We start from the raw sequence: 25,304 nt of genomic DNA, 5'->3' as shown, positions 1-25,304 counted from the left end.
CCAGGCTGATAGAGGCTCCAGGATCTTATAGCTGCATCACCTACAACCTGTGGCTTTCTTGGTTATTGGGGCAGGAAGAGCTACTACAGAACTGCATGTAGTCTTTTCACATGTCACTTCCTTTCATAGCCAACTGGCTAGAATTAGTCATGTGGTCTCACTTGAGGTCATCTTCCTGCCCAGAAGGGAGGAGAATAGGATCTAGTAACGTCTAACAACACCTTGTATCTACTCTTCTTCAACAGCACTAGAGCTCCAGGTGTTAGCTGGGCACGTGGCTGTCCCCCTACCCAAGATTACATTTCTAAAGCTAAGTGGCTTAATTGTGGCCAATGGATGTAAAGTGAAGTGAACTGCAGGAAGTGTCCTCAAGGAGAAGTGTACCTTTCTTCTCTTTCTTCATCCTGCCTGCTGGCTAGTACGTAGACACAACGGCTAGGGCTCCAGCAGCTCTCCTGGACTTTGAAGTGAACTCGGAAATGGAAGCCAAGCCTGAAGGAAGAACTACCTGGAAGGAAACTTGGTCCCTGACCCCTTGGAGAGCCATACCAACTCTGGACTATCTGCAGATTTCCTGTATGTGACAGATGAACCTGTATCTTTTTTAAGCTGCTGTTATTTTGGGGTTTTTCTGCTACTTGCAGCTGAATTTAATCCTTGCTCATATGGGTGCCCCAGTGCAAAGTCTGTTATGGTTTCTTTTCCCAGTAAGTAACATCCCTCTTCCCCTTCCACGTTCAGAATTAACTGATAGACACAGAGGTCTGAGAGACGGACATCAGATATTAATAAAGTATCTCTACCATTATTAATAAAGCTGACTGGAGACACGGCTTTAGATTAGCAGACAAAGGCTGTGGCAATTTCCTAAAATCAGACAACAATGAAGTAGACTGCTCCTTTCACGGACGATTCTTCTGTAGCCTGCAACGCTGCTTGCTAGCATTTTACCCACAGCAGAACGTCTTTCAAAATTGGCATCAAGCCTCTGAAACCCTGCTGCTGCTTCGTCAGCTACGTCTGTCGTATTCTCAATCCTCTGCTGTCATTTCAACAATCTTCACGGCATCTTCACCGGGATTAGATTCCAACTCAAGACACCACTTTCTTGGTTCATCAATAAGAAGCAACTCCTCATCTGTTCAAGTTTTATATTTATAACAAACATAATAACGAAAACATTTGAAATATTACAAGAATTACCAAAATGCGACACAGAGACATGAAATGAGCAAACGCTACTGGGAAAATAGCGCCTACAGACTTGCTGGACACAGGGTGGCCACAAACCTTCAATTTCTAAAAATCACAGCATCTGCGAAGCACAATAAAATGAGGTACGCCTGTACGCACAGAGAGATGGGTAGTGATGTTCAGGGCAGAGTGGGGGAGGAAGGACCCTGGACGCTAGTTCTGGGGATGCGCACCTTAGCAGCTGTAAAAAGAAGAAACCAACACCAGAAGCTGGAGTGACAGGAGAGAGATGCATTTATGTAACACGTCTACAGTTACAAAGGACTTTCGTTTACATGATCTCATTTTACTCTCAGAGCAATCTGCAAAGTAGAACATTTATCACATTTCACAAGTAAGGAACTGCTGCTTAGAAACGATGCTATCACCTGCGGCCATGCTTTCTTTGTTGGTTTTGGGGGCACTGCCTTCTTTAGTTGTTTATTTTCCCTTCCTCTCATTATTCCTTCTCAGGAAAAGCCTTTTCTTCTGTATTTCCCCTTAAAATAAATGTTAATGGGCCTCTCCCTCTTCTGCTGTACCCTCTCATTAGGTGACTTCATCCACTCTCATGTTTAGCCGTCACATATGACCGACAGCTGCCAAATCTACAAGGCAGAGCCTGGACCTCTCCACGGAGCACCTGATCTCTACACACACCTTCTGCCTGGACTCTCAGGTTCACCACACGTGCCCAAGAGGAGGAGCACGGCAAGCAGTCCCGGGCCGACAGAGGCAGCCGGCGCGGACCGAGGAGGGAAGAGGCTGGTGCTCGGCAGCGGGACGGGACTGGCAAAAGCCGCTGGAGCCCAGAGGTCTGCCAGTCCTACATACTCAGCATGATTTTTCAGTACTTTGATTTTTGATTCCTATGCTAGCTCTATATACATGGTCTTAATTTCACGTTGCTTCAATTCTTTCTTTGAAAGCAAGACAAGTTTAAAATATGAATTTGAATGACACAAGAACCTTGTATGTTATATAAGCCAAGTATTATTAGTCTAATTTTACCATTCACTCACTCACTCACTCACTCACTGATTTGTTCAAACATTTACTGAGCACTTTTTATGTGCTAGGCGTGGTGCAAGTCGCTGGGTTTAACAATGATTAAGACAAAGTCCCTCAAGGAGCTCACAGTCTAATGGTTAACTACTGAGTAAACTGAGGCACAGAGTGGTAAATGACTTACCCAATGAGGTAGAAATAGCTAGGTACTCGGAAACGTGGGACTAGAGCTGGAGAGAGGGCAGGGTACCACTAACTCATCATAAGTAAACCCCTTTGATTGAAGAGCAAGGCTGCATACAGAAACATATTACAAAACCTGATTGCAAAAAAGGTTAAAATCGTTTCCAATTCTCATCATGATTGAATTCATGTCTTGCAAGGAATTAGGCCATGACCTGATGGCATTTGTACACTTGCCCCTAAGGCTTGGGGCGTGCCACCAGTCTGTTCAGACACAATGACTCTGTAGGGAGCTTGAAGTCCAAGTTTAGCGCTGGGAACCGTACTGAAATACCTTCATTAAATCTACGAACTTTAAATGTATAGCATATTTATGATACTTCTACATGTAGAAGTTTGGAAAAAACTCTCCTCTAACCCTCATTCAGAGGATTCTAATAAGTTATAGATACCACAGAAATTAGAGAATATGTCTGTTACTTTCCATATATACATTATTTTGGCTGTACAAAGGTGAAAAGTTTCACTTAGACTTATTTCAGACTTATTTCATAAGTGATCTAAACATTATACAAATATATACAAAGACATCATGTCCAGATGCGTGCGTACACCCATCCATTGCAGACATGAACCCGTGTAAGGCAATTTCTTTTGTGATAATGACACATGATCCATGCAGCAAAGGGCAAGGTCCACTAAGAACTGTCCATCCAGCCTGCCTGTCTGTTTCAGTGATACTCTGGGTGATTTAGTAATTTCAGTAGGCAAGATGTCTATTTCACTGACAAAAAGCAGTGAATAATTATAAAAAGAGTTGTTTTCAAACGCAGAAAGCATAATTATCCAGTAATCTAAGTAGTGAACTACTCGAAGGTACTCCTGGCCTTACGGCTGCTACTGAGAATGAGAAAATGTCTGGGATGATTTATTGCTCTGAGAATCACATCTAATGCATAATTCATCCACACAGGATGTCCCCAAAAGACTCAATGCACGAATCCTCAAATGCCATCAATTGCTCACTTCAAGCAGTTCTTCACTTTGCTGTGGAGGATTTTCTTCTGAAAAATAACAAGCACAAGAGAAACCCTCCTAAGTGAAGGTATGAAAGGCAGACAGGTAATAGAACATACAATTCAAGTGCTTAAAAAAAAATAGGAAGACCTCAGTCAAGAACCATATTCTTACGTTAATGGCATGAGGCTAATGTTTTGAGTCTCACAAGAATAAACTACAACTCAAGCGTGTGCCTGAGAGGCCGGGTCAGAGGATGCAAACAGCCTTCTCTACAGAGACCACACTCTAGGACCAGCCACAATTCTAAGTTTTCACGGCTATCAAAACTACACAGAAACAGTCTAAACTACAGTTAAGAATTACCTTGTAATTTTTTAACTCATGTTTTTGTAGCTAGGAAGAGTAAAAATACCTATAAGGCCATAATATTCATTTATAAAACTGTATGTATTTTAAAAATCATTAAAATTTTACATTTTCCTAACCACAGAACTGGCGCACTTACCTTTCTCAGCGGGAGGGCGCTCTGGATGTCTGCTTTCAGACGAAGAGGCCCCTACACCGTCCGACACTTTATGACTTGAGTGATCCTGCTCCACTTCACATAGATAAACATCAATAGGTCCTTTAGTGCTCCTGATATGTACTGTGATAGAATCCTAGCAAGAGACACAGAAAACATCAAGATGAATGAGAGAATTCACTAATTGTATTTTTTCACTTACTAGAACTGTAAAAGTTTCAAGGGACACTTTTGAAAATTCTCATTCAGGTAGTTTCCTTTCTATCATATATTTGAGAAAATCACGTATTTATTAGTTAGCTTGAGTCACAGGAAACCACTGGCCAATTCACACAGTTAACACAGCTACTTGATGGTGCAGCAATGGTTTCAGAGCCAGGAGGGGACCTCAGTACTCAGGAGCCCATCTTTCTTTACTCAAGACTTGACCCCTTTAAGGAGTCTGTACTTGAGACTCAAAAATCAGTATTTTGATGACAAAGAAATCTAAAACACCCCGCAGACTCAAATGATAAGGCTGTGTTAAGATTTCAGACCACTGAAGAGGTAACTGAGCTAAAGGAAAGGACCATTCTTCCATCCACTTGAAAAAGAGGATGAGATCAAGATAAAATATACCTCTTGTAATTTAAAACATTAAAACCCAAAAGATATCAGGAAATTGGGTACTCCTACTGAGAATTATGCTACATTCATAAGGAACAGTTCCGGTTACAGATGATTCTTTGTTGTTTTGATGCGAGTGGGTTCAACTGTAAAGTCAAGGCTATTTTCTCCCTCTCCTGCGGTTAGGCCTGGACTTGGTACCAGATGCCCCTGCTCTACACCACCCTGTGATCTCACAGCAGAGGGGCTCCCAACCTCAAGCGCCACCTTCCACAGCTTCCTGGTAGCAGGCAGGCAAGGCAGGTACGCTGAAGAACATCTGCTCAGCTCCTAGACGGGCGGGCCAGGTCTGGTTTGAACAGTACACGCTGTGCAATTCGATAGATACTTCTGAGCAATAACGGAAACCACTGAGCTGCCCAGAAGCGGCAGCTGGGGACCTCGCGGTCCACTCAGTCAGGGGTCGCCCGCATCTCGTGCAGGGCGAGGTGATACTGTGGACTCTGTGGGCCATGCCATCCTTCTCACAACCACACAACTGCCATTCTAGAGTGAAAGCAGTCAGAGACACAATCTAAACGAATGGGCACGTGGCTGTGTCCCGAAACAATTATTTACAAAAACCCAGCAGGCTGGATGTGACTCAAAGGCCAGTCCATCTCCACCGGGACGAGATCCCCAGATCTCCCTGGAATCGGACTGTGTGTGTATCGGTCCCACTGTCTTTCCTTATTGTTGAGAATGGCTGCCAAGAGGGCCCACGTTCCTCAGCTTTTAAATGGGATCTAAGAGACATCTTGGGCATGATCGAAGGCTCGGCAAGATTTGGCAATTACAGCCTGAAGCAGCTCACAGAACAGGGAAAAAACCAAAAACCCGTCAGCCACTGCAGCATGGATTATCATGCCCCAAAGGAAGGATGTATTGAAAGATTAGTGATTATGTGTGAATGTGAATATGTGAAATGATTCACATTAAATATAAATGTTACTTAGGAGACTCGGAATATATCTAAATCTAAATAAAACAACTAGGAAGCATCACCAAGAAGTCACAATTTGAGTGTGACTGGAATACACGAAAGCTGTTCCTTAATCCATCTGTAATACACTGTCAAGTGGCAACTGGGATCTCACACGGACAGTGGTCTTCTGGGGACAAAAGGAAAGGTGGGTGGTGAGAATTTCTTCACGAGGAGAGAGGTAAGTCCCTGTCGCAATGAAGTGATGACTTCAGCACTGACAGTTCTATCAGGCTGTCAGCACGTGATCTGTCCTAAGAATGGTCATGCCTCTTTGTTCTGATTCCACCCTTACCACACAACCTTCTGATGACACGTATCTTTCAGTACAAACTTTCCTGCAAGCAGCTGACAGCTGACAGTCTTTTTCATTTACAAAGCAATTTTACTTTTCATTTTAAATGTATAATTTAGTGTTCTCTTTTATTCATAGTCTTTTATGAATTTGGTTAGTGAGTTAATTCCCTAGAGCCCTCGCTGACACCGGATCTTAACACTGAGACAGTCCTCGGTGATTCCTCTAAGAGGCATGAGAGTACAACGGTTAAGAACAAACTCTGAACCCAAACTATCTGGGTTTGAATTGTGGTTCTGTCACTTACTATGCGATGGTGAGGAAGTTAACTAAACTTTCTGTGCTTCAGATTCCTCATCTTTAAAAGGATAATAATCATGACTACCGCGTTTGTTGTGTTATGCAAAACAACTCAGAATGTGTAAAGTGCCTCAAGCTGTATCAGGTATGCAGCTACCACGCACACACTGGTGATAAGGTGCTGGGACCGCAATAAAGCGCAGCCTAAGCAGCTGACCTGCCTCCCTTTAAGTCTTCTTAAAAATGCAGGGCTACCTACTTCTCTGGGCGCTGGAACATCCAATCTGGTTTCTGCCGGAGCCTTAACTGCAATTACAATCTGTTCATGGAAGGCTTGAATGCTATGAATATCTTGATACGTCACATATGCTAGTGTGAAAATCAGTCAAGGGTCTCTAAGCAGAGTGGGGAGATAATTTATCTCTTATAATACATGAATCCAAGTGTAATCTTAGAGTATCTTTAGTTTTTATGGGATACAAACTCACAATTAAGGAAAGCAGTCAGGAAAAAATTATTTCATATATAATTCTTATTATTTCATAAACAATTCTTAAGATTTTATAAAGTGTTTTACAATATTTGTAACTTGAAGAACCCCTTTAAACTATACTATTGTGATGATGACACTTTCTGGAGAAAAATATTAATGAAGTCTGGACCTCTAAAACACATACAACCCATGAAGCTATCAAACCTCCCCCGGCCCTTCCCTATGCATTGCGAGATATTACTATGAGAACCTTTGGGAAAAAATATTCAGAGTTTTGATGAGAATCTCCTAAAATGTAAGGTGGAAAGAATCGGTAAGTAGTAGACACAACTTAGAGAACCAGTTTTTCAGGACTATCATGTACTCATGGGATTTCCCTCATCCAGAATTATTTTCTATCTCGCTACCTGAATTTTTCTCATCTTCTTTTATTGTGTTGCCTGAAATTTTTACGTTACATGATTTACCGGGTTTCCCCAGCATTCTTTTTTTTTTTTTTTTCTTACTCCACACATCTTTCGATTGAGTGTAATAACAGCATTTACCTTCCTTCTAATCACCGTATTGTGGAAACGGAAGTTTTGACTGGGGGAGAGTCTAAGTAAACTTGAAGCACGGAACAGCTCAGAATCAGCGACACCTCAGAAAGGTGTTCACCCATTCCGCGTGGGGAACAGGGCAGCAAAAAAGTCTAGGAGACCCGGGAGGAGATCAGTACCAAAGACAAATCTCCCCCTCTGGTCCCAGAGACACTGAACTTAGGAGCAATACGACATTCAGCTGCGTGTTATGCTTTGTGGACTAGAATGGCAGTTTAAGTACCATTTCTATGGCAATTCACTCACTTCTAAAGGTCTTATTTTGTATCTTAAATATCTGAATTAATCCCCAAGCTGACCCTACCATCTAAAGTAATCTGCTTTGGAAGGAGAATTTTTTTAAAGGCACGGAGTTAAAGGATATCTTTCATTTTCTTTGTCGTCTGTTAACTTGAACAACTGCTGGGCACAATCCTTAATTAACGCATCCAGAGCATCTTCCATCGCCGATAAATCAGAAAGTTCCTCCTGGAGCTTCTTCTGTTGGGGCACCGCTCCAAAACTGCTAAGATCAGATCCTCTTTAAAAGAAAAAGATCACCATCAATAACATCTAGGAGATTACAAAAAAATACAAGTTAGGTTACTGGAACTTCTCCAAACGTTTACACCAGGTGTTTCCCACAATGACAGAAACCAGGTACTGAACTCCAGTCCTTCCCGCCCATTATTCTAGACAACCATTATTTCTCCTGGTTTTTGTCCCCATTTCTATTCCTTTACACAGAGACTTGAAAAACAAAACCAACACCATAACCCTGTGGAAATTAGTAGTAGTAGGGAAAGCGTAATGAAGTTTAATGAGCAGTGAACTGAGTCAGTAACACCCAGTTTCAGCCCAGCTCTACTTCTCACATGACTTTTGACAAGTTATGATCTTTTAATCCTTTGGTTCTTACATATGAAAAACAAGATGTACTGGCCAAATGATAGTTCCCCTGCTAAAATTCTGTAAGTCTTTATTTTTCCCCCACTGTGCATATTCTATCCAGTTCTATCTGAATATAATGATCATTTTTTAAAGATATATTTTCTTGGGGGGCTTCCCTGGTGGCGCAGTGGTTGAGAGTCTGCCTGCCAATGCAGGGGACACGGGTTCGAGCCCTGGTCTGGGAGGATCCCACGTGCCGCGGAGCAACCAAGCCCGTGAGCCACAGCTACTGAGCCTGCGCGTCTGGAGCCTGTGCTCCGCAATGAGAGAGGCCGCGATAGTGAGAGGCCCGCGCACCGCGATGAAGAGTGGCCCCCGCTCGCCGCAACTGGAGAAAGCCCTCGCACAGAAACGAAGACCCAACACAGCCAAAAATAAAATATAAAATAAATTAATTAATTAAAGAAACGTTTAAAAAAAAAATTAAAAAAAAAAAAGATATATTTTCTTTATTACTGTTTACCCCAATATGACATGACCTCAGCAACAACCAATATTCATTCTTTTCTTCAATTTTTATAGAAAATAAAAAGTGAAAAAAGGCTGTTACCACTTTACCTTTCTTTCACTTGCTAGTTCTCAAATCTAATTCTAATTAGTGGTTCGGAACACAATCTGATATTAACCGCTAAACCGTTAGTGTCATTTAGCAAACATGTTCAAATTAGAATCCAATTTGCATTTCCATAATATTGAAAAAATAACGTCCTTTATGAATCCCTTTCCTCTAATAGCTAAGTTAGTTACTTAGAATCATTTAATGATCTTTGTTGGTAGATTTTTCATTTGCCTGAAAGGTCTTTAGGTACTTATATGCTGGAACTGTTTCTTTTTTTTTTTTTTTAAAGATTTATTGATTGATTGCTATGTTGGGTCTTCGTTTCTGTGCTAGGGCTTTCTCTAGTTGCGGCAAGCAGGGCCACTCTTCATCGCAGTGCGTGGGCCTCTCACTATCGCGGCCTCTCTTGTTGCGGAGCACAAGCTCCAGACGCGCAGGCTCAGTAGTTGTGGCTCACGGGCCCAGTTGCTCCGTGGCATGTGGGATCCTCCCAGACCAGGGCTCGAACCCGTGTCCCCTGCATTAGCAGGCAGATTCTCAACCACTGCGCCACCAGGGAAGCCCTGGAACTGTTTCTTACTGATCCAAAATACTTGCCTATTGTGAGTGTAACAGCCTTCTTCCTGTGTGCGTTCCCCGCACATGTGCATGCGTGGACACACACACACACACACACACCCCTACATTTATACCATAAAGTCTTCTTTCCATGAGATCCCTCCTAATCATATGTTAAGTCTTTAGCTATTGACTTTTAGATATTAAGTCTCCTGATTTTTTTTTTACATTCAGGGCATTGTGTTTCGAAGTATGATATACACCATAATCACTTGGGGTAGTTGTTAAGAAGGTAGGTATCCGTCTTCTCCCAGAACTGAATTACAACCCCTGGGGAGGGAGGCATCTAAGTGTTTATTACACTACAGTGCAAGAACCACTGTTTTAGAGCCTTAACTGATTTCCCCCTGATGTTAATAATCAATTAGAACTTAAGAAATATTTTTTTTAAAATTCCTATACAAATCAGATGTCCCCTTATCTTGAAAAGTGAAATTCTTAAAACTAATCATGACTCCATTTAACTTTTCCATAATATTGGAATGATATTCTATGTCTATGGCTTTTAATTGGTACCAAGTAGTAAAAAAACATTACTAGTAACTAGTTTGTTTTAAGCATAGTATTGTCACTTAATAAGAAGGGGGGAAAAAAAAAAAAGAAGGAAAGTTTGAAAACAACTCACATCCATCGAATATGGTTCTTAGACTTTTTTTCAACAAGATCAATTCCATCCAAAACATTGGTGATGTCATACACTCTTCGTTTCCGTACTCCTAGTTTTGTTGCAACCTTGTTTAAGTCAAGAATACCCCCAGGAGCAGATCTGACAAGATCCATAAATTTTCGAGTTAAATAAACCAGTGATACATCAAAACGAGGTCTCTTCACTTTCAGAGCTTCTGGGAAACAAAACAAACACAATTCATAACATTTAAAACAGCATTTCTTTCTCAACTCATTAAAAAAACCATTTATTTATTCTTGATCAGTAAGCAGAGACACCTACAGATATTCTACACACTGACCAAATCATAGCTAATTTTTACGAAATCGATTTCTCAAACTGGATAAAAATTTATTAGCCTACTGCAGGTAAACAAAGGCTTTAGACTTAAAGGAGTGTTTGAAATACGCAACCAGTCCCCGCTGAGTACGTGAATTTAAAGGCATCATGGCACCGTATCAGACACGAAATGGTGAGTCTGCACTTGTATCCGCACCACTATCTGGAATAGGATTAGAAATGATTTTTAAAATTAAGTTTCTCATTCGGTCTTCAAGTTAAGAAATTCTTTACAAAGCAAAGTTAGAGACTTCGCTTTAAAATAAAAAAATGTTTAAAATGTTCCTATACACATCATAGCGTTACCCTGTCTGATGAAGTTCAGAAAGAGCTCAAATTAGTCTTCTAATTAGGATGATTATGCTATTATACCTTAAGGAAAAGTGGCATAACTATTTTTTAAAATATTCACTACCCTGTATTAACTTAACATAAGTAAATGAAGGGGGAAAACTGAACATTATCATTCTTTTCATCTTTCCCAATCTGATACTAGGAAAAAGAGTTCTTATGGCTTAGTGTGCAGAGGAAATACTTTATGAATGACTGAGTTGCCCTTCTGGTGTGGAGTATACGATTGCTCTTCATTTCTACTTCACGGCGCACCACAGCATGCTTCAAAAGAAACAGTCACCCTATCTCCAATCAAGAATGCCCTCATCCAGAACCTCTACAATGTCATATTCAGTTTAGAGACCCCTGGTCGTTACTGCAAGAAACAAAAGTACCTATTTTATAATGCAAATGTCTTCCATGTGGAGACTACTCCTATACTTAAGATTAAACAGGATTAAAGAGGAGTTAAACTTTTTTAAAAAATGGAAGCAGAAGATAGTCACAATTCTACAACATACCTTGGAAGATTACAAATGAGAAACTCTGACTTTAAAAACATTTACATTTGACCCTTAAACAACGCAGGAGTTGACCTGCGTATAATTTATTGTGGCCCTCCGTATCTACGGATTCAATCAACCAGACCATTTAGTACTGCAGCCTTTACTACTAAAAAATATCCTCATCTAAGTGGACCTGCACAGTTCAAACCCTGTTATTCAAGAGTCAACTGAAATGATACTAAATTACTAACAAAACATGGTTTTATAAGTTCAGGATAAGTATATTCCTATCATGCTAGTCATTTTATAAAGAACAGATATTAATTGAACACCTATAACATGACAGTTGCTGAGGGGATATAAACATGATTAAAATGGTCTCCAAAACAAAGGCGTCCCATGTTCCACAGTCTACCAGGAACTCTACCCACAACCCTGAGATGAGTGTGCCAGAGGGATTCAAGGTTACATGAGATGAAATAAAACCTTAACTGGAGTGGGAAACAGGGGAGGCCTCCTCACGGGCGTGTGCTGCGAACAGAGCATAGAAAGAGGGACAGGAAGGTGGAGGGCGAGGGGGCGAGTGAGGCAGAGGAAACAGCAGAGCCCCGCGTGAGAACACGGCGTCTGCAGGGAATCCACAGCTGTACAGCGCTCGCGATGGGGGGAGGTGCGGAGTACTGGGAGGTGAGGCTGCAAAGTGGAGCGGGAAATGGCCATCAAGGGCCTTGTCCATCTGTCTGTCCGTTCTCTGCCTTGTTTCTTAATAGAATTTAATAGAAATAAATAAATGAGGAGTCAGGGTTTTCTCCATGTGTAACAGAGCATCACTGAAGAATTTTAGGTTGAGTGATACCATCATCTAATTTCTGTATTAGAAAGATCACACGGGCAGTAGAACAGAAGAGGTGAGGGGGTGGAAGAGCCTGGAGCCGATGACCGACTTAGATGGCGAGACCACTGCTTCCTGCATGAGAAGCAGCAGCCTGACCCACGGGTAAGACTGTGGGCTCAAGTCTGAGCATGGGGTTGAATCCTGACTGAGCAAGTCACTTAATCTCTGGGCATCAGTTTACTCATCTATCAAATGGGAATAATCATCCAAACCTGAATTTTGAAAGGCTGCTGTGATAATCCATGCAAAGACCTTAATACAGGCCAGGCACTGTATGAGCTCAATAAATTGAGACATGAGTGTAAGTTGGTGGTATGCGGCAGACGAAGGGAACGCTTCCAGAGTAAAACTGGCCAAACCTGGGGGCCAGATACGGGTGGGACTGTGGCAGGGCCAGGGAGAAATGAAGGCTGAGGTTATGGTTCCTCGTGGGCACCTATGCACCACCTACCCACCGAGATTAGCACCAAACTAAGAAGAAACGGGGGTGGGGCCATTTGTCGTAACAATTTTCAGAAAGACAGGGAACTACCTGACTGACTCTGAACACTGATCCACGGCAGAAGTAGATGGGAAGGGCACAGGGAATCAAAGGAAACCAGGAGGGCCAAAGACTGTCCAGACGCTTGCTGCCAAACTGCCTTCAGCTCTGCTTGCGGTGACAACTGCTCTCACAGAACTCTGGGAAAATACCCCAACAGAGACCATTCTGTTTTAAAAATGACATTTCCAAAGCAATGGAGAATAAACTGGCATTTGTGCACATTTAACAGCCCACAACCTCAGGAGTTTTTGCTGAAATTCCAAGCTTTACATTTCAGTGTACAAATTATGCATTTTAAGTTACTCATCAACTCGTGTACATTTAAAATAAATCACTTAAATCATATGAAGTTCAAACTACAAAACCTAAAACCGATTCAGGAATTGAATCAACTTACTTCTCATGGACACATATTGTACATTATCTTCTAAATTAATCCTTATTTTTGATGGCTGGAAAAAAGAAGATACAGAAATTTAAACTTAGTAATTTAAATACAAGCAAATGAATAGCAAAAAATAAAAGCAGAATTGTTAATAATTATTGCCCATCTCCTATTTATAGCGGCACAGTGGTTAATCTTCTTTATATGAACTAACGTGCGTGCATAAGGGGCCTTGCTTACAGATTAAGGGGGCCAAAAAGGGTAAAAAAAAAAAAAAAAAAGCAGAAACAATGCAAATGAACAACATTTTTCTGGATAATATAAAAGTTTGTCTTTTTTTTCACCCTGGGGTAATAATTTTGGTGTGAGAAAACCAGTCCTCCTTCTAAACTATATCTACTCTAACTGTAATCACATCTGACAGTGTTCATCGATTTGAATTTCTGAAACTGCATAGGCCTCCATAAGTATGGAAGTAGTAGTTAAAGAGATGGCGGGGGACGGGGGGGGGGGGGAGGAATGGTGCAGGGGGGAGGGAGGTAATATGAGACTTTATTACTAAATAGACATTCACCTATCAACTGTATCAGGTACTGAGGATAAAAAGCAATACAGGGATGATCAGGACACCGTCCCTGACTCTGGAAAGCGCAGCAGAGATCTAAGAGACGTCCAAACTGACAAATGCTCACCCCTTGCTAATTAAGTGAGAGTGGCTCCAAGAAATGTGCTCACAAACTTTCACAGGCAGCCATGCATTCCCATGATAATTAATGTAAAAACAGCATTTCTAATCATGGAAAATAATGCATGCTACATAACTAGAAACTTTGGTATTAAGATTCATAAAAAAATTCTTTTAAATTCCTGAGATGACCAGGAAATTAGTAGTAGCTCCAATATCAACGCTCACCATTTTACCAGCTATTTGGAGGCTATGAAAGTTTATATAAACTTGTAGTAGTAACGTTTGCAATATATTTAAAAATTGGTTTTGCATAAAAATAAATAAAACCTAAGCTAAGGCTAATAAACAGAAATCCATATTGGCCTCTTGCTTAGAACAAAGTACGTATAATGATGCCATGTGTCTCCAGACAAGCTGTGAGCAGGTTTAGCTCCCGTGTAAGTGAAAAAACTGGCCCCCAAATGGGCCGTAGCAAAACTGGGATAAGTGAGTTTCATAAGGTGCTCTAAGAAGGGAAACAACAGTGCTCTGGATGCACCCAGCGAGGGAAATCAGAAGGATTCACAGGCAAGGGGACCCCTAGCTGAGCCTTGCAAGACAAGCCAGAATTTGCCGCAACCTGTGGGAGGTTAAGGAGGGAGGAAAAAGACAGAATTCCTGGGGCAGGAAGTGAAATGAACAAAGGTATGGAAATATAAATCACCTGGCACCTTTTGAGAAGCCACCTGGGTGGCCAGTGCAAAACCAGCTTGATACTAAGGCTGGACGGGAATGCTAGCACCATGCTCGACACGGAGGACCGTGAAAGTCATGCTACAGAGTTTGGACTTGCTGCTGTAACCAGTGCTGAATCACCACAGGATTTCCGAACAAGATATGACGTCGTCCAGCTCGTCGTCCACGGTTTAGAAATCTAAGTGTGCTGGCAATGCGGCAAAAAGACTGAAGGTGTGGAAGCCTGAAGGTGAGGTGAGCAGCTAAGAAGCTCTTTGCTGGCAGTGTTACGATCCTCGGCACAATGATTCCCTTACCATCTATGACAAGGTGACAGCACCTGTCAGCAAGCTAACTTGATATGGAATAATTCCCCTGAAACAGGATTCCACTGTAACATTAACTTAGCTGTTACACGTAAGCCTGCTGGGTGCAAAACCAGTCGGGAGGGCCCGTCTTGGGCAGGGACTCTGCCCCGCTAGCTCTCAGCACAGTGCTAACAGACTTGTGAAGACAGCGTCCAACAGTGCCACGCTGAAGGGCAGTCCTATTCAAGGCAAATATCAGACCAACAGAACAACTGTCACTGCTATTTTTACTTTCAACCCTTCTGCTAAAACAGTATGAGATGGAGCTGAACTACTGATGCAAGATTCTTAAGTGAAAAAAAATCCATCCTTATCACACTAATTTGAAACACACATCAACAAATATCCTAAGTTGTTGTAAATATCATGGTCTGTCTATGAGTTTTCTATTCAGTCCACGATCTGTTACTTATGTATCTGCAGCACACTACTTCAATTACTATAATGTCTGAATAAATCCTGAGACTGCACACAGACAGGGTTAACAGAGCAGCATTCATAGGTGCCTTGCTGCAAACAGGCTTCTGTTCTTAGCTTAGAGCAGCAGGGCGAGTCCTGCACACAGTACTTAACGGTTTCCAAACAGGCGGGCTCCCCATCTGCTCTCTACACACTGTACAAGGGCCCCTTTCCTGCTCTATATGCCCTCCCTCCGGTCTCCTTATCTAGACTGCTGCTATTCACAGCTTGGCACAGGGATAATACCTCAGTTAGTAACATGAGAAAGTATGACTTCCTTTCCCCTACATTCTTTGCTCTAAACCACATATTGGCTCTATTGAGATCTGTGGGAAAACAGACCCTAACAGCACCCATTCGTTTTTATCCCTCTGAATATAAAAGCACTATCTCTTTATTTTGGAGGAATCACAATAGCATCATGGCCCCTCAGGGGCAGACATCCCAAATAAAGATCGTATAAATCCTACAGACCTACAATTCTGGAGATTTCCAAAGTGCCCATAGTGATGACACATTCATCTCATTTATACTCAAAATAGTTCTTGGCTTAAGATCGGGTTCAGGACTACCAGAACTTCCTAGATGCTGGGAGAGCCCACCCTCATCTGTAACACGGTGTAGGGATATAACTCTACCGCCCACTTTCCAAGCTATTGTGAAGATTAAATGACAAATTTTGTAAACTGTAAAAATCCTATGAAGGCATAAGAGACTATTGTTATTGTTTTCCTTTTTGAACCAGAACAGTGCCTGGCACATTCAGGCACTTGGTAAATATTTGTTAAACTAATGAACGGAAGAGTGAAATAGGACCTTGTCTGGATGACTTCAACTGACAAACAACAAGGAGTATTTACAGACACAGGGACACAGGGTGAAGACTCCCTCTTTGGTACACCATCAATAAGGACCACTGCAAGACTATGAAGCCTCAGTTTCTGTTTTCTAATACAAATTTATCATCTGGAGAGACTCAATCTGACAATCCTGGCAAGCCTTCCCAACTACTCTAACTTTGGGGAACCACACCCAACAGGTAAGCTAGGAGCTTTTCTGGGAGGAAACGGGACTAGATAGGAGTTCTTCTTTTTAAATGGCTTTAAAATCAGAATACAGGTTTTTTCACACAAAAGTTAGTGAGCTATCCAAAAAAAAAAAAAAAAAGTAAATGAAATGCCACCCCTGCACTTGGTCCCTCAGAGCAGAGCAAGGCACCCTGCCCTGGAGGAGAATGCTGAGGCTCGACACCCCTGCGGGGACGAGGACACCCCTGCGGGGACGAGGACACTGGAGAGAAGGTGAGCAGAGGGCCCCCGGTCAAGGTGAGGAACGACCCAGGCCGTTCCCAACAGGAGACGGATCGTGTGAGCACCTTTCAGGGATACCCATTTTCCTTTTATTTTGAAATAATCTCAGCCTTCAGAAAAGGTACAGAAATAGTACCAAGAATTGCCATACACCCTTCACCCAAATCCTTCAAATGCTAACGTTTCACTACATTCACTTTATCTTTTTTTTTTCTATACACACACACAATTTATTTTTTCTGAATCATCTGAGGGTAAATTGCAGACCCCTAAATAATTCAGTGTGTATCTCAAGGACATTCTCTTAGACAACCAGAGTATAACTACCAAGAAGTCTGTTCAAGACTAAGCAGTCTTGAAAATGTTTGTCAGTAGAAATCTGGACTTTGCCAGTAAGGGTTCAAAAGGAAGGGGGACTTGTTAGAAACTTCAAGAAGGGGGATCCCCGTTATGCTAAGACAGAGCACTTAGCAACACTGTCAACTGCAGATCCATGGAAGGCAGATGGTAATGAACCGGGTAACCTAACCGAGGAGATTTCCACACAGTGTTAACGGGGATCGGGTAGGGGGAGAGGGAGAGAGAGACAGACGGAGACGGAGACAGAGAGAGACAGACAGAGGAAAGGACTGTTAAAAGAAAAAGAAGCTACGACTTGGTAGCTTTAAAAAATTCTCAGCCTCTCAAGAAGCTAAAAATTAAGAGAAGACTTCTGAGAAAGACCAAATCAAAGGCACCGCCAGAAAAACCGAATCTAAAGGGGAAGGTGAGACTGAGCAATTCTTGGTGAAGTCCTCAGAGATCAAAGATGGTATTTCAGAGTGCCATTCGGTCACACAAAAGGCCCCTGAAGGAGACCAAGGATGAGCCTCACAGATCCTCGCAGCCTAAGGACAGGGCCTCTGGGAAGCTGCAGGGCACTGTCCTCGGCCACCCCAGCAGGAGCCCAAGGCACAGAAGAGTTTATTTCGAAGAAATCTGTGGGTGGGACGCCTGTCTACTGAGTGAACCACAAGATTCACAGGACATCCACATGGATTTCGAGAGAATTACATTGGCAAAATCACTGCCAGCTTGGTCTAAAAGGGATAAAGACAGTTCAAAGTGAAAAGAGGCCACTGGACACCCCCAAATTATGCTGACAGGAAGCAGGCTGAAAAAAGGACTCAGCTACAAATACTGAAGAGATATGACCTTTCATGAAAAAGACAGACAGGCTCAGATGGTGGAACCAAGAGCCCAGAGGGAGAGGTGGGAACAGGGAGAATTGTTCCCAGACCTTGAGACCTAATCAAAAAACTTCCCACATTTACCAGGTGGCATTTCAGAACTGCTCCAGACCAGATACTCCTCTGTGACCCCCCTTTTTCTCCTTTATGGACAGGACTGTCTACAGCAGTTATCCCCTGTCTGTCCCACTAGTGTACGACGTATGCCGGGGGTGTGGGGGGGGGGCAGGGGTCAGATAACTTGTCTTTTCAGTTTCACAGGCCTAAAGATCTGGAGGAACTGTACTTGAGGAACTGTACTTAAAGAACTACACCCAAGGAGCCTGAATTCTTACCTCATTCTGTGAGTGCGAAATCTGTTACTTTGAGGCTCACACTGTCCCAGATTAGGCCAATGGGAGCCTTTTCAAAGTGGTTCCTGCACAGGACACTTATTTTTGACCTTCTCAGCATCTTTAGGATGGCAGTCCTCAGAGGAATGCTCCCTCAAACTTCTATGGCGCCCAGGCGCCAGCAGAGACGCCGCTGCTTTTCGTTCTGAGAACCCACCCCTGTGGAGGCATGCCAACACTTCTGCTCCTTTAAGGAAGTCACACTGAGGGGCTACGCTCAGGTATTTCCCCAAGACATGCCAAGGGACAGCCCAGTAGCAGCCGAGCCTCAAGGCTGGACGTCCTAGGAAACATTCCCGTTCAATCCGCAAACTGCTTCTCTCTCTCTCACTTGCCCAAGTCTCTTGGCCTGTCTGCACCTTAGCCGGGAAGAGGCAGAGCCCGCAAACTGAAACCACTAAGGCTGCTCTCAGCGCACACGGCTGTCTAGGCACCAGCAGCTCCTGATGGGCAAGGCGGCACGTTCCAAGTTATTTCACTAGCGCTCCAAGTCCCACATCTAAAAACCTACACTTTTCCACTTGTGATCTCAAAGGAGAAAAAATAGAATAAAAGGTGAGTTTTAGGGACTAAGATCTTAAACACTGCCTCTAAATTGGTTGAAAATTTCTCTACACAGATGCTTCTTTGTACCAATTGCCTGTTTGGGGGAGTAATATCCCTTTAAGAGCTCTCTGGACATATACCTTTTCCCACAGTGACTGCATTCTTGTCACACACTCAACTTTTCATTGTTTTTCAATGTGCACACTAAGTTCCATCTTTAATCAGTACCATGTTATGCCTTCACAGAATTCCAGTTTTCAAGCCATTTGCCCAGGGAACATCAGACACTCAGCCGTACACATAACTATTTTTTGCACAGTGTTTAATAATACACAGTTTACTAAATACTGCCAGTCATTAGCCAATTAAAAAATGCTGAGATAGGTGTTTAAATCAGCATTTTACAGCCAGGAAAATAAACACTCATACAGTCAAACATTTACAGAGTACCTACTTCATTCATCCAAAAGCTATTTACCAAATATTTTTGCAAGAAGCACCAAATGTGCTGGGGATGTAACAATGAAATGAACAGAGTCGCTGCACTCAGGGACTGAAGAGCCACACGGTGCGAAGAGAGGAGTAGGCACAGGGCGCTCCGGGAGCGCAAAAGGGGTGCTTGACCGAGTCCTGGGAAGTCAGGGAGGCTTCCGACAAGTGACCTATAAATCTAGGCCTGAAGAACCACGGGACGTGACAAGAAAAAGTGTGCTTTAAAGGATTTTTTAAAAGGGGGAGTGCAGATATACAAGGGTCCAAGAGAATATGGAGATATGGAAAATTTAGCAACTATAAGCAGTTCAGGAAAGATAAATCCAGGGGTCTGATTACATAAAGAAGTTTCTCCTCTCTCCTGAGAGCACTAAGGAACCATGACAGATTCTCTAAGTCAAATGACGTTGATCGGAAATATGTTTTAAAAGGACCATTATGGTTACTTACTATGTGGAGAATATATAGAAAAATCAAGGGCAAGATGAGAGGCAGGAAAACTGGTTAAGAAGATTACAGTCCAAAAGATAGATGATGGCTAGAAGTGGCAAGTATTGGTGATTAATTTTAATTAGATAGAATGGAAGGGATCCGTTTGGAAAAGGCAAGGATGACTGATGCCTAGGATACTAGCTTGGGCAAGACGGTGGGTGTGGTACCATTTACTGCAATAGGAGACAGCGAGTTGCTGCTTGCTTAGGCAAGAAGATAATGAATTCCACTTTAGATACGTGAGTTTGAAATCTAAGTAGAAATGTCTAGTAGACAGTTGCAAAGCTCTGAGCCAGATTTATAGATTTGAGAGTCACGACATGGTAACTGAAACCACCAGAGTGAATAAGACTATTACAACTTCAAGGGATATGTGCATCTTCTGACATTAAATGCAAAATAAAGTGGTTTTTCCATAGGAAGAGTTCGGAGCTTTTATCAAATTCTCAAAGATTAAGACCGGCAATACCAATAGTAACAGAAGTCACAAGAGTGGTGAATGACACCCCGCAGGAAGAAACCATGGAGAAGGTAGAAGATCTGAATAAGACCGACATGGTAGGAATGGGAAAAGGAAGAGGGGTTTACAAAAGAGGACAGGAGAGGCCAGATAAGCAGATGGAGCGCTGAGAGTACGCGTCCAGGGGGCCGTTCAAGGGTGAGTGTCCAACAAGAGTGAGTGGTCGATCGTGTGGAAACTACAGAAGGTACGGAGTGAGACATCTGCTGGACGTGACTGGCGACCTTGGTTAGAACGTCTCAGAGCTGTGCTTAGGGCAGAGGTCCCCCAGCAGGTGGTAATGACAGGTGAGCAAGCAGACCCAGGAGTGCTGACAATTTTTTCAGAAAGCTTGGCCGCGAAGGGGAAGAGATACAGTAGGTGGGAGGGCATACGGAATTTAAGGGAGGGATGGATCTTTCACAATGGAAATGGATTTAGGATGCATTTTAAGTAGTCGAGAATTTACCATCTGGAGTCAGACACTGCGAGGTTAAACCCAGGCCTGTCTACTCACTAACGACAGGCAAACCACTTAACAGCTCCACGTCTATTTTGGCAACTGCAAAACAAGAAAAACAATCCCTGAGGACTGACTGCTGGGCGGAATTAAATGAGATGATGCTCATCAACTATTTTTGAGCCCTGAGTCCTCCTGGCGTCTGGGCAGACGGACCTCAGGAAATGTTTATTTACTAGCAATGGGAAGAAACCAGCAGAGAAGTCGAAAATATGCGGAGAAATGGAAAACGATGGGTTCATCGAGGGTCCTGAGACTCGAGGAGACTATATCGCATCTAGTCCAGAACAACAGAGGAAACTGACCTCCGGCAGGGAGGCCAATATCCCACTTGCTCTGTCAAAGAGGACCGAAGGTAACTTGCTGAATGGGAAGCTGTGGAGTGGGAAGTGTGGGGTGTGGACACGGTTTTAAGTGGCTGCCCTGAAGGAGGAGAACGGGAGAAGAGGCTGCAGAGAAGAACACACGAGAGAGAGCTTGCAGAGATCCACTGAGTCCAGTGGAGACGGAAAAGCATGACTGTCTCAGGCAAAGCTGGGCAATTTTCTCCAACACTACTCTGGAGCCGACGTAAAAGCCCAGGAGGCTGACAACACATTTGCGAGCAGACGCAAACAAGAAGGCGAGAGCTTAAGCGAACAACCTGTCTGCTTCACTGGACGCGATGGGCAGTGCGAGAGCCGGGGAGACCGAGGAGCAGCCCCGGGCCACCTCGAGGAGCGCACGACCGAGACGACGGCCAGTCCGGCCTCCCCGCGGGCCTGGGAACCCCCACCCCGCGCCCCGGCCCCGCCGCTGGGACACAGGCCGTCCCCGGGGCTTACCAGCAGGCCCTCCACGTTGATGGGGTCTCGGCAGCGGCGGCGCACCGTCTCCTCCGCCGGGTCCACGAGCAGGCTGGGCAGCTTCCGCGCCGGCCGCTGCTGACTCATGCTGCCCAGCCGGCCGCCCCTCGCCTCGCACTCCGCGAGCTCTCCCGCCTTCTCCCGCTCGGGTCGGGCGCCGCCCCCGACCCGCCGGCTCCCGGGGGCCAAGCACGAACTGGACTCCTGGCCTGCCTGGAGGCGCCGCCTGGCTAGGCCGGCCCGCGGACGGGCGCGCCGCTGCCCCACGACCCCGGGAGCTGGAACGCGGGCAGGAGGAGAGCAGGGTGACCCACGGCTCTCAGGACGCCAGGCCCGCCATCTTCCCGCATGCGCACTGCGCCGCCCCCAGTGCGCATGCCCGGCGCGGCCGAAGCGCTCTCAAACACAGACCCGCTCCCGAAGGCCGGAGCCCGGGAAATCCCGGAGAGCGGAGTCCACGGAAAGGATGGCGAAGGAAAAGGAAGACGTGGAGCAGGAATTGCAGACGAAGGGAGCGGGGCGAGAGGAAGGAGGCAGCCGGGACAACGCAGTGGTCGCCTCGGAATTCTCGACACTAAAGGTACTAATAACTGAAAGTTCTGAGCTCGCAGGGATGTTAATTTACGCTTGAGGCCCTCCGCACGTCTCAGGCCCTTGCCCAGTGCTGATGCTTAGTAAATGTTGGTAACCAAACCGTCGTGGAATTGTTTACTTACATGCATCTTTCCTCCTTTACCTTTTCTTCCTTCTTTTCATTTGAGGAATAAACTATTGATTCCCTAGGTGTCAGAAATCGTGGTGCGCACAGGAGATATTCGTTTGAATTTGGCATAGTCTCAGATTCCGGTGGAGGAGACAGATAAGTAAAGGAACATTTAAAGCGGGAGCCACTTTGCTGTACAGCAGTAATTAACACAACATCGTAAATCAACTAAAGTTAAAAAATGAAAAGAAAGGAGAGCGTTTCAATAACAAAGGTTACGTGTGCCAAAAATCCACTAAGCAGGTAATAAAAGGGGGAGTTTAAATGCCAAATAAATAAAATAAAATAAGATAAAATAAAATAAAATAAAAAATAAAGCTGGAGCCAGACGGTCTGTTTTCAGATCTTGGCTCCCCCTACTTAGAAGTTTACAAGACCTGAAGCAAGCTGCTTAATCGCTCCGTGCCTCAGTTTCCTCATCTGTTAAATGGGACTAATGACTACTTACCTCATAAGATTGTTGTGAGGATTAAATGAATTAATGAATGTAGCCTACTTAGAACTGGGAGTAGCACGTGTTTGATATAAAAAGATAATACCATGTGATAAGTGCAGGGTGGAGGGCAGCTACTGAGCTGTAGACCAAGAGCTTCTACCCAGCATAAGGTGGAAGGTGGGTTCCCACTAGACTAGAAATTTCTTGAGGTCAGAGGCATTCTTTAATCTGTGATCTCCAGCATCTAGCACAGTTCCTGACAAATAGTAAGTGCCCCATAAGTGTTTGCTAAACGAATAACTTGAAGTAAAGGATAATCTAGGAGAAGTCTCTAAAAGATTGGATTATGTTGCAGAATGGAGAATTTCCCAGAGTGGTTAAGTGACACCTTTACCAACCAGAGTCCCCTGAGAAGGCAAGCTCTGGAGACCAGAAATGGCTGGGTTGTTTTCTGCCTTTCTTCCCTCCCTTCCTTTTTCCTCCCTCCCTCCCTTCTTTCCTCCCTTCCTTCTTTCCTTCCTTCCTTCCTCCCTCCCCTCCTTCCTTCTTTCCTCCCTCCCTCCCTTCCTTCCTTCCTTCTTCCTCCCTCCCTCCCTTCTTTCCTCCCTTCCTTCCTTCTTTCCTTCCTTCCTCCCTCCCTCCCTCCCTTCTTTCCTCCCTTCCTTCCTTCTTTCCTTCCTTCCTCCCTCCCTCCCTTCTTTCCTCCCTTCGTTCCTTCCTTCTTTCCTTCCTTCCTTCCTCCCTTCCTTCCTTCCTTCTTTCCTTCCTTCCTTCTTCTTCCCTCCCTCCCTTCTTTCCTCCCTTCCTTCCTTCCTTCTTCCTCCCTCCCTCCCTCCCTTCATTCCTTCTCTTTTCTCTTTTATTCTTTCTTTCCTACTTTGTTTCCTTCCTTTCCACCACCCCCCCCCCCTTTTACTTTTTTAAGATAGCAGAGACCTAAGTTTTTTAATGTTGATGAGAAGGAGCTAGTAGAAAGGGAAAGCTTGAAGATGCAACAAAGAAAGGGGATAACCCTGAGAATGCTGTCAGGGATTCGATACAGAGCTCCAGGGGAGGAGGAAATTGGAAACAAGAGGAGGGCCCCAGCTCCGCGGTGACGGGAGGAAAGTGCGAGGACAGAGGCAGACAACCTTATAAGGTGTTTTTAGCAGGAAGCTGAAGGAGTTCATGCTCTGTTGAAGGCAAGGTCATCTGCTGAGGGTCAGGGGAGATGGTAGAAGTGGAGATTTGGTAGACATACCAGGCACTCAGTAAATATGACCCAGCAATTCCACTCCTGGGTAATATATCTGAAAAAAATGACAACACATTCAAAAAGGTACAAGCACCCCAATGTTCAGAGCAGTTTTATTTACAATTGTTAAGGTATGGAAGCAACCTAAGTGTCCATCAACAGATGAATAGATAAAGAAGATGCCATGGATATGTCCATGTATATATATATATACACACACACACATGCACAATGGAATACTACTCAGCCATAAAAATAATGAAATATTGCCATTTGCAGCAACATAGATGGACCTCAAGATTATCATACTAAGTGAAGTAAGTCAGAAAGAGAAAGACAAATACTGTATGATATCAGTTATATGTGGAATCTAAAAAATACAGCAAACTAGTGCATATAACAAACAAGAAGCAGACTCAGATACGGAGAACAAACTAGCGGCTACCAGTGGGGAGAGGGGAGGGGCAGTATAGGGGTAGAGGATTAAAAAAAGGGTTATTATGGGACTAGAGGAAATCATGTGTGTGAAACTTTTGAAAATTGTAAAGCACTATAGAATTTAAACAGTCTTCATTAATAATAATAATAAAAAGATGGTTTCTAGCAGAGCTGCAATCCAAATTCTGGTCTTTTACTCTCTAGGTCAGTACCCTTTGTAGGAAGGTGATGAGGCGCAAGGACAAACACTTGGCGGGAAAGGAGTGTCGTAGAGATGGAAGGATGCAGAAAGAGGAGCGGTGGCATGCAGGAAGGAACAGACAAACCTGGACTGGAGCGAGTCCTTATTAGCCTCACGGGCAAGCATCTTAACCCTTAGGATCCTCAGTTTCTCTGTTTGTAAACTGAGGGTAAACATACCTGCAATTCTGCTGTATTAGAGACAATGGACGTCAAGTCCCTGGTGCATTGAATCCATCTTCAGTGGTAACACAAACTTCCTAGCTTCACAGGGGCTGTTTCTAACCAAGTCTCAAAGCTCCCTAACCCAGTGACTAAAAATGGTTCTAAAATGACATCAAATGGAACAAAGAGCCGGGCGGCTGACTCTTTGTTCTGAGGTTTTGTTCAGAACTTGACAAGCTTTCCTGAGAGCTCCCAAGAAGATGCTAGCCCACGAAAGTTGTCATTGGTCCAGATGCACGGATTCAGTCTCTCCACTTAGCAACAGTATTTGCCTCCTGCTTCAGAAAAGGAAACAAAAAAGTAAGCCTGCAGTTAAATACACCCACAAGGGCAAATCCCCATGAAAGCCTGTCAAAA

At 43.8% G+C, this 25,304-nt stretch overlaps 2 protein-coding genes across 4 annotated transcripts in view; one reads left to right on the top strand and one right to left on the bottom strand.

Annotated features, from left to right (window-relative positions):
* Positions 1-1,465: 1,465 nt before the first annotated feature.
* On the bottom strand, positions 1,466-21,954 carry E2F6 (E2F transcription factor 6). Of its 3 annotated transcripts, none has more exons than XM_007195641.2 (8): positions 21,591-21,673; positions 13,070-13,124; positions 12,661-12,809; positions 10,014-10,230; positions 7,646-7,801; positions 6,449-6,563; positions 3,950-4,103; positions 1,466-3,488 (listed from the first exon to the last, which is right to left on the bottom strand). In XM_007195641.2, the coding sequence occupies exons 4-8, from the start codon at positions 10,166-10,168 to the stop codon at positions 3,439-3,441; spliced, it is 630 nt and encodes a 209-aa protein (XP_007195703.1). In that variant the 5' UTR covers positions 10,169-10,230; positions 12,661-12,809; positions 13,070-13,124; positions 21,591-21,673; the 3' UTR covers positions 1,466-3,438. The 3 variants fall into 3 exon arrangements, with proteins under 3 accessions (XP_007195703.1, XP_007195704.1, XP_028018013.1); XM_007195642.2 differs by having other exon boundaries at positions 10,014-10,227; XM_028162212.2 differs by lacking the exon at positions 12,661-12,809 and having other exon boundaries at positions 21,591-21,954.
* Positions 21,955-21,960: 6 nt separating this feature from the next.
* GREB1 (growth regulating estrogen receptor binding 1) overlaps positions 21,961-25,304 on the top strand; it is a 140,329-nt gene continuing 136,985 nt past the window's right edge. Inside the window, exon 1 of the mRNA XM_057558147.1 lies at positions 21,961-22,191. Coding sequence (XP_057414130.1) covers positions 22,078-22,191 — 114 coding nt within the window. The 5' untranslated portion in view covers positions 21,961-22,077. The remainder of the gene's footprint in view (positions 22,192-25,304) is intronic.

The sequence above is a fragment of the Balaenoptera acutorostrata genome, chromosome 12 (genome assembly GCF_949987535.1).
Source record: "Balaenoptera acutorostrata chromosome 12, mBalAcu1.1, whole genome shotgun sequence".
In the NCBI taxonomy this organism is placed as follows: Eukaryota; Metazoa; Chordata; class Mammalia; order Artiodactyla; family Balaenopteridae; genus Balaenoptera; species Balaenoptera acutorostrata.
The sequence above is the reverse complement of the archived record's forward strand: the minus strand, read 5'-3'. Positions and strand labels throughout refer to the sequence as shown.

Coding starts and splice junctions, on each gene's coding strand:
- E2F6 (XM_028162212.2), bottom strand. CDS start 21,698: ATGAGTCAGCAGCGGCCGGCGCGGAAGCTGCCCAGCCTGCTCGTGGAC. Junction 7,802..10,013: donor AAGAACCATATTCGATGGAT/GTGAGTTGTTTT, acceptor TTTCTTTTAAAG/AGGATCTGATCTTAGCAGTT. Junction 3,489..3,949: donor GCGCCCTCCCGCTGAGAAAG/GTAAGTGCGCCA, acceptor GTTATTTTTCAG/AAGAAAATCCTCCACAGCAA.